Source organism: Quercus suber, unplaced genomic scaffold (genome assembly GCF_002906115.3).
Source record: "Quercus suber isolate HL8 unplaced genomic scaffold, Cork oak 2.0 scaffold_1200, whole genome shotgun sequence".
In the NCBI taxonomy this organism is placed as follows: Eukaryota; Viridiplantae; Streptophyta; class Magnoliopsida; order Fagales; family Fagaceae; genus Quercus; species Quercus suber.
In genome coordinates, this window is record NW_027070596.1 from 36,316 (window position 1) to 45,725 (window position 9,410).

The following is a 9,410-nucleotide window of genomic DNA, read 5'->3' on the forward strand; positions in this document are numbered from 1 at the left end:
TCCCCTATCCCCCCCCCCCCCCCCCCCCCCTCCCCAAAAAAAATCTACACTAACTTGGGGGCTAGTACTCCCCAAGGTAGTCGATTCTGTACCGTACCGGCCGTACCGGACGGTATATACCGTACCGGTATATGTAATCCCCCTGTTTCGTATCGAAAAAAATACTGGGCGTACCGGCCATGTACTGAGCGTACCAGCCAATTCGGGTAATACCGGCTGGTACTGAGCGCACCGGCCGGTATAGAAAAAAAGTTTTTTTTTATTATTATTTTTTTTTTAAAGTTTTGCAATTTTTGAATTTTTGTTAGGGTAGAATGGTAACTTATTTGCATTAACTTATTAGTATTATTTGTTTTCTTAGCATGCAATGGTAACTTTTAAGCTTTTTACTTTTTATATTGTATTTATTTTTTCTTTTAATTGATACTAAAGTCTAAAACCATGAATAATTAGTTCTAAATTGAGGAAATGTTTTATGGTAAACTTTTATATTTATTATAATACACACACACACACACACACACACACACACACACACACACACATATATATATATTTATATTTATTTATTCATAAATACAAAAAATAGCGGTAAACCCGAAACGGTACACTGGTATTGACCGGTATCCGAAATATATCGTACCACTGTCCAAACTGTTACAGCCACCGGTACGGTATTGACTCCCTTGGTACTCCCTGATGTTCAAGTGGTTCAGTCCAAAACATGTGTCAAACATTTTGCTTGATTTATTTTTAATAAATAATTTTTATGACTTACTATTTTGGGAAAAATATCATGGATTGTCCATCATGATGGTAGCTAGCTAGAACTTAATCATGCATTAATTAAGATAGCAAAAATTAGTTGGTGAGTTGTTTTAAATTTTAATTTTCTATAAATCTTTTAGAACTTTGCTATTTTTATCACATTTCTTCACAAATCTGATTCTCAAAAAAGGATTTCTTCACAAATCTTATATACTTTTACGGGATATAATATTTTACTCTTTATTTACTTCTACGGTTCTACCTATCAGTTACTACCTCCGTCCCATTTTTTTTTGTCCTCTATTCCATTTTGAGATGTTCCAAAATATTGTCCTGTTTCTAAAAATAAAATTCATTAGTTTACTAATGTTCTTATTATACCCCTATTAATTTACTAATTCAATTTTTTGATAAATTTTTTTAAGGATAATTTTGGAAACTTATACATCTTTAAAAGGTAGACAAGACAATAAATGATGTTCTCTTAAAAAGTTTGACTTTTTAAACATGACAAAAAAAGTGGGATGGAGGGAGTACTTATTATGCTGTCAGCCTATCTCGTACTATATATATTAGGAGGTAATTAAGGTTTTCTTGAGACTTCCAACTTTTCCCTGAAATTAAAGGCATTCTCTTGAAATTAAAGGCATTCTCTTTAGTGCATTGTTTTCCAAATGCATTCTCTTGAATCATTGCTGAACCATTTCGAAAATTTACCCAATTTAGTTTGGAAATCATAGTATAACTGGGTCACTAGAAGTCTAGGATCCAATTTTGGTGTAATGAATCTCAAAGTCATTCTAAATCTGCCCACAAACATGTAAGCTCAAAGATAGAAATTGGCACCACGACTTGTCATTCAGTAATGATCTTCATCCTTAATAATCCTAGTTTGTATTTCACTCAAACCTAGATTTACTTTATTAATTCTGTGGAGATTTGAGGACCAAGGAAGGATACAACAAGCTGTGACTATCATTATAAAAACATTCTAAGCCTGAGGAGGGGATCCGCCCGAGGATAGGAGGAGAGGGTCAAAATACTTCCTGGAATACCGAATGGAGAGGATGGTGTTCAGTGAGAGTCAAGGTAGGTGAAGGAAGTTTCCAGTGAAAGCTCACCGACTACCTCCACATTAAATGACTGACAATAGCTTTATTAGCTGCATTGATGAGAAAGTGACTTGAACAGTAGAATTCATAGCAAAATATCTCCTTCTACCACCTTCAACAGAAGTTTAAAGGGACAAGTGTTCTAAGGAGAGTCTGGGGGATTGTAGATGGAGGGTTAGGATGCAATTAGCTAAGAAGTATATAAAGAAAGAGGACTTCCAGATAAAAGGACCTCCCAGAAAAATCAAGGAAGAGAGAGAGAGAGAGAGAGAGAGAGAGAGAGAGAGAAGTGTACATCCTTGTGCAAGAACATCGTCGAGATTGTAAAGAACCATTTATATACTTAATCTTTGGCTTTCGTTCATTTATTCTCTATCTGAATCTTCGGGTTAAGCCCAACTTGCTTTACCCCACTCTCTTTACAAATATCTATTAATTTGGGTCTAGCTGGAGAGCATAAATTTCACTATTCTAAGTGAGTTTGGGCTGCGAGATTTTTGTCCTCACAAATTCCTTTGATTTTGTTTTTCCACAAAAATAAAAGAGTAAATTATGAGAGTGTTTCTCTGTCCAATAGTACTTTTGTGCAGTGAACATAATATTAGTGTTCAAGATTAGGAAAAAGTGAGACGAGAAAAACATAAAATCATTTCAATTCTGGTCATTCATATCTAATCTTTCTTTAAATTATCATTTCATTCAAGTATTAAAATTGTGTGTCTAAGTTTTCGCATATTATTTACATTTTATTTATCAACTTCTCATTTTATTTGCTAATATTTTAGTTGCATTATGATTTGTCTTTTTTAGATATGGATTTAAATACGCTTGATTCTCAAGGTCCTTCTGAACGAAATTGAACTTCTCTGGAAGATTTGAAACTAGTGGAGGCTTTGGCAGAATGTCACCATGAAAGGAAAAGTAACCCTGAGAATAAATTTAAGCCTGGATATTTGAAATTTTTGGAGGAAAATATTTCTACCAAATTACCTACTGTTGGTTAAGAGCAAAACCAAATATTGAATCAAGATTGAGGACTTTGAAAAGATTGAGTATTTTACCATTGTTCAAGTAAGATTGTCATTTGTTGGTCAAATTTTACAAGTGTGGGATAGTTGATTGAAGACCCACAAGATTTTTTGAAAGACCAATTGATTATTGATGTAGCTACTTCTTAATTTTAGAAAAGTAACCCTGAGAATAAATTTAAGCCTGGATATTTGAAATTTTTGGAGGAAAATATTTCTACCAAATTACCTACTGTTGGTTAAGAGCAAAACCAAATATTGAATCAAGATTGAGGACTTTGAAAAGATTGAGTATTTTACCATTGTTCAAGTAAGATTGTCATTTGTTGGTCAAATTTTACAAGTGTGGGATAGTTGATTGAAGACCCACAAGATTTTTTGAAAGACCAATTGATTATTGATGTAGCTACTTCTTAATTTTAATGCAATGAAATGAAAGCAATTAATTTTATCTATAAAAATAAATAATACTAAAAGAAGAAGAAGAGAGATTGGGATTGTTGGAGGTCCTCCATTCAAGATTGGGTTTGTTAAACCAATCTTTATCGAAAGTGTATTTGTAATTTTAGAATAAGGATATTTTATACAATTTAATTTAAGATGTTTTCATTCCATTGTTTTCAAGGTTCTATCTTTGTGTTGTCACCAAACAAATAAATAATAAGTATTATATTACAACATATTGTATTTCTTGTAATACCTATTCTTATTCCTATACAATCACCATTACATGTTACAAATGTTTACAAATGTGACAAACAGGATACATTTAAGTTGATTCAGTTTTCAAAAGCTAAGGCTTAAAAGTATGAAGACTTTAAGGAGGACCAGATAAGAGATAATATACGTAGAAACACTATGTTACAATCTCTAGAAATCTTGTTAAAAAAAAAAAAAAAAAAAAACAAGAAGAGTTACAACTCCTTATTCACCATTAGTGTACAGATGGAAGGCAAAACAACCATACAAGGATCCCAAGCTGAGGTTCATAGAAATGGAAAAATTCCACTTTAAAGCTGCCTCAGATTCCAGTTTCCACTGCAAAATCAAAGTGGTGTCTTTTCGTCTTGACTGGTAGTAACTGAAAACAGCCAAACTTCCACTATGAGTCCAAAGCTAAAAAGTAGCTTGAAAGTGATAAACATAAAATAAATAAAGGTCCAGATAATGTATGCCTTTAGAGCATACTTTAACAATATATTTTTAAAGGATTTTTATGGAGAATTAAAAAAATTGTCAAAACAATTAATCATTTTTTCATAAAAAAATTTCTTAAAATAGTTTATTAATATATGTCCTAAGAACACACGTTAATAAAACCTAATAAATAAATAAAAATTGACGCTTTGTAATTTGATGAGAAAAGTAATCTCACGTCGTAGAGTGGAAATCTTAGAGCTCTTTAACACGCGTAGCCACTTTACTGTGGATACAAACATGCTGCAAGAAATTTAACTCCCAAAATGTTAAACTACGTGGTTTAACATGAGTATAGTAATAATAAATAGTTAAATATTAGGTTTTAGTTTTTAGATGTTATATAAATGACATTAAATTAAATGGCAACCATGAAGACTTTGGCCAGTGCTCCACTAATCCAACTTAAGTTTAGTGTGATAAAAACATAAAATGAGTTTAACAAGTTTACAGTACATAGAAAAATAATATGCTTTGGCTCTAAATTTTATAAGTGAAAATTTAATCATTTTTAATGGGATTTTGAAAGTTGAAGTTGATGCAACAAACAAAGACTTATCAGCGGGAAAATGATTACTGCCATGGGACATCCCCAACAAGCATTCTGTCCCCTTCATTATCCTCACAAATTAAAGTATATTCCCTACTACCATGTAAGGAATCTGTGATTGCTTTTGCATCCCCCACCTTGTTTTCCTTTGTAGCGGCAGAATAATCTCTCTAGCTGAAAATGGAAAACTTACAGGTCAATTACAAGTCCATTTTATTATTAAAAAGGTATGATCAAATTTTCATGTTAAAAAAAGGATTTTTATTTTTTAAAAGCCTAGAGCATATACATCTTTCAAATCAAGTACCCAGTTTTTAATTTTTTCAGTTAAAATTCTAAATTTATGAAATCTTTTCAATTCGAAGTTTATGTCCATTTTCATTAGTCATGTATGTCATTCTAGGCAGATAACGGTGCATTAAAAAGTCTGAAACCATGGATTAAATTATACGTTTCACCTAGCTAGGGCTTGTTCATAAATCAACTTAGTATCCATTGCACATAGAGTAAAGAGAGGGAAAGCTCAAAGATAGAAAGTTTTGTTTAAAGTAAGAAAGTAATCGCCAAAAAATTGAAGTCGGTTACCTAGGTGAAATAAAAAGTTCTATTTTTCTATGCTGTATATTTGTCCAAAATAATAGAAAAGAATAACAGAGATTAACAATGGCTTGAAATTGAAACAATTTTATCAGTTTGAGATAGATTTTCGTTTGACAAAATTAAAATCCTATAATCTAATCTGAAAAAGGGTATAAATTCTGGAAATTATTATTATTTTTCTTTTGTAATCTCCCATAAAATTTAAAGAGAAGGATAATTTTCCATGTACTATGCGTGTGCAAATTACTTGCAAGAAGATCTCCGAAGAGTTCATCTATAGCAAAGGAGAGTTTCTCGTAACTATCATAGGCTTTGAGATCCACTTTTCTTCCAATGGGGACTCCGTCCATATTGATCTTTGCAAACATATGATGTTCCAAATTTACCAATTTTTCACCATCACTCCCCTCCTTTGGAGTTTCATTTGGTGACTTGGGAGCTGGCTTTGAAAAGTTTCTGCTACCGAGATTTTTCCTGAACGAAAGGATTGAAGGCCACCCAACAACAGGAGCAACTGCGATTCTGCTTTTTGTTGGAGCATCAATGGGAAGAGAAATCAAAATTTGATCTTGATATACATACTTCATTGAAATGTCTCTACTAACAACAGGACTAAAGAAGACCTTTACCATAACAACTAGCTAGCTGGATACATATATTCTTCTTTTGCTGTACAAATCTCTATATATATACTAGCATATTGAAGGTAAATCAAGTTGCAATTCATTTTTATCATCAATGATACGTGTACGTGTTGCTCATGCATGGAACTAAATCGAATGAGAAGAAAAGATAGCAGACATGCATGGATCGGAAGTTAATACTCCATGGGGCTTTTTTTTTTTTTTTTGGCAGAGATTGAGACTAAACAAAATGAAATTTGAACCTCACTGGAGAGTGGTGAAGCTTGTTATATGATGAAAATACGCAAGGCCGGTCATCAGACTCATCACCAATCAGAAGTACCAAACGCGGTATGCACAATTTATAGCTCTGTATTAAAATTCCCTTACTTGAAACAAACATTTGATTAAAATTGATGTACTTGTTTAAAGGCTATCAAAAACACACCCCAAAAAAAGAAGAAAGGAAAATATATATATACAAATAATATGTAGTATGCAACAGTGTTCCCAAATGCTCTAACAGTGGCCAACACTTCAGGTTTACTAAGAATCAAAGCAAGACATAGTTTAATTAAAGATAATAATTCCAAACAACATAAAAACATAAAGATAAATTTGTTAAGAAAATCTGGGAAAACCTTTTCTGAGAATTAATGGGCTCAGCTGTAGCTGTAGAAACTGAAGCACTAGCAGGTCTACTAAAGCATGCCTTCTTATCTGAATTCTGCATCTCTGCCACTCTACAGCCACGTCTGTTGTGACTCCTCTGCCATAACATTTAACCTACGAGAGATCGAAGGGTACTGAATATATGTAGGCTTTGGCTGTTGATTCTGCTTCTGAGTATCCAAGTGAAAGGCAGAAGAGTATAAAGATGCAGAAGACCATGGAGTTGGAAACACCCTTTCAACAGTTTTCTCAGTAAAAGAAAGGTCTTGGTACTGGTTAATTTTGAGCATTTTTTGACAACCACTTTCTCTCTTCTTTCTTTGCCAAACTCTTTTGGCTCCATTGATTTTGTTGTTGAAACCAACATAGTGAATAGACTGGGCTTCTCCTGGAGGAACAAGCCTCAGCTCCAACTTTTTTTCCTCTGATACTCCATTAATTGCGTCTCTCATTTTTTATTGGATCAGACTCTTTTTTCTCCATTTAGGTAAGAAGAAAGAAAATAATATTTTGAATGAAACCTTTCTCAGGAAATGAGATATCTATTAGTGGGTGGAAAAAACACAGAGAATTGCAATTGATCTCATCACAAGAATTTCCAGAATCATGTTGAAATTGTTTGGAAAAAGATATGATGGCTAACAAATTAGAAAAAGAAAGTACATCAGTAAAAGCTCCCCCCCACCCCTCTCTCTATGTGGTTGGTTTTTTCTTAATCAATTTATTTATTATTTAAAGAAAAAGAAAAGGCAAGCTTGTTTGTAGGTTTCATTATATTCTCCTTCACCTGCTGTTATTCTCATGGAATTTTGCAAATTTTTTTTTTCCTATAATCAGTTGATAATGCTGAACTGTTGCACAGACAATGTCCTAACTGGTGCAGATGTGGTGGCAGGTCCTGCACCACCATACGTGCTATGTTTCCAGTAACTGTGCATAAGAACCTGACTATGTTTCCAGTAACTGTACATAACCCTCCCTTCCTGCTTATTGTCTCTATCTTGTTGGTAGCCTAACTTGTTCTTTTGCCTCTACTTTTGTCTTTTATAGCCAAATATAGCACTCGGGGTGTTATAACTTCTGAAGATGAAGCTAGGTCAGAATTTATGAAAAACCTAGTGATAAGGCACGTTTTTTTAAACTTATATTTTTTTTTAATGCAAATCACTATATCTTTATGTTGTCCTGTTTGTTGTGTATGGCTCTTTTATGGCGGTTAAGGCTCAAGTCCATGGTGTAAGGGTATGGGAGGTGACTGTCACTAAACATAGATCATTTCTACTAAAGGAGGGAGTGGGCCAGGGCCGGAGTAAGTGTTTCAGGTGTTTAGGCGAAATTTTTAAATGAGGTCTTTATGTTATCACTTAAATAATATTTATTAGCATTTTATATAATAATTTTTTTTAAAAATTCCATTCTTTTTACTCTTTAATATGATTTTTTTTTTTTTGTTTAGAAAATGCTAAAGTTATAAAATTTTTTACTACAAATTGGTGTTGTAATAAATGTGATCAATGACATAAGACTTACAAAAATACTAGAAATATTATAAAATTTACAAGAGAGTTATAAAGATATATCACCAATCACAAATATTCATTCAAAAATGCATTCAATAGTTTGTTAAAATTTATCTATCATATTCTGTAGGGTCTAATTTCTTTACGTAAACCCCAAAGACAATTAATTTGTAGAGTATGGGTCGAAGAACTAGAGTTGACAAGGGGTTCACAGCAAATGATTATCACTCTTTTTATTATTTATTGATCAGTTTCCCATACATTCCATGCCTCGTTTCAAACCCTCTCCCTCTATTATATAGCCACTCTCACTCTCATCTCTACCATCCACGTGCTCCCCATCCATGAACTTGCTCAAGTACCTGTCACGTCAGGCAGCTTCTTTTCATCTCTGTGTGAGTGGCGGTAGGTTATGGAGCACTGTTCAGAGGTCTTCTCCACATAAATGCGGCCAGAAAAGCTGTTGCAATGCATTGAATACGGTGGCAGCAGCCTTTCCCTCAGATATTTCCTCATCCTTATCGTTCCTGACTCCACATAAATGCGGCCAGAAAAGCTGTTGCAATGCATTGAATACGGTGGCAGCAGCCTTTCCCTCAGATATTTCCTCATCCTTATCGTTCCTGAGTATGTTTTGAGCTTATCTTGATCAGGTGGAGTCCTCGGACAATCAATCAGGCTTTTCCCCTACTCAGTTAGTTTTCGATATCATATCAAAGTAAAATATCTTCCTCGGACAGGTGATGTCCTCCTCGGACTGGAGATATCATCCTCGGACAGCGTTGATTCTCTACAGGAGGATTCCGCTTCACTCTGGGCCCTGCACTCTCCGCGTCTTCATCTTCGGATGTGAAACAGTCCTCTCCTGGGTATTCGGCCCATTAACTTGGGCCTGACCCCCTTATCCCCCACATATTCATTGTTACATCAAATTATAAAAGTTATGAAAACCACCATACACTCTTGGTGCAGTAATCACTCTATAAGTATAATTTCGTATGGAGTGTGGGGGGCAATGGCCAAGATTTAAGTCTTTAGAAAACAGTTTCACACACATATACACTTAGATTAGGTTAAAGTATGATTTTTTTCTTGTATAAAAATAATTAAATAAATAAAAGTTATGTAGTAAAATTTATAGTATTTTTAACATTTTCCTATTTGAATTACTTATGATTAATAACACGTCTATTTGTAAAACTTATTTATTTAAATTTGTCTTATTTCTATCTCTAGTATTACTTAATTCTTTGAGTATTCTTAATAGTGAAAAAATATGTAAACTAAAATATTTTAATATTTCCCAAAAATATTTATATATAAAAAATAAATAAATAATT

At 33.3% G+C, this 9,410-nt stretch overlaps 1 protein-coding gene across 1 annotated transcript; it reads right to left on the reverse strand.

Annotated features, from left to right (window-relative positions):
- Nucleotides 1-3,842: 3,842 nt before the first annotated feature.
- Nucleotides 3,843-6,611, reverse strand: LOC112003447 (auxin-responsive protein IAA2). The gene is made up of 6 exons (XM_065769546.1): nt 6,520-6,611; nt 6,361-6,424; nt 5,496-5,878; nt 4,683-4,823; nt 4,284-4,348; nt 3,843-3,989 (listed from the first exon to the last, which is right to left on the reverse strand). Exons 1-6 carry the CDS (start codon nt 6,609-6,611, stop codon nt 3,955-3,957), a joined length of 780 nt encoding a protein of 259 aa, XP_065625618.1. The 3' UTR covers nt 3,843-3,954.
- Between the last annotated feature and the right edge of the window lie 2,799 nt (nt 6,612-9,410).

Coding starts and splice junctions, on each gene's coding strand:
- LOC112003447 (XM_065769546.1), bottom strand. CDS start 6,611: ATGCAGAATTCAGATAAGAAGGCATGCTTTAGTAGACCTGCTAGTGCT. Junction 4,824..5,495: donor GATCTTCTTGCAAGTAATTT/GCACACGCATAG, acceptor TTTCAGCTAGAG/AGATTATTCTGCCGCTACAA. Junction 4,349..4,682: donor GTTGGGGATGTCCCATGGCA/GTAATCATTTTC, acceptor AATTTCTTGCAG/CATGTTTGTATCCACAGTAA.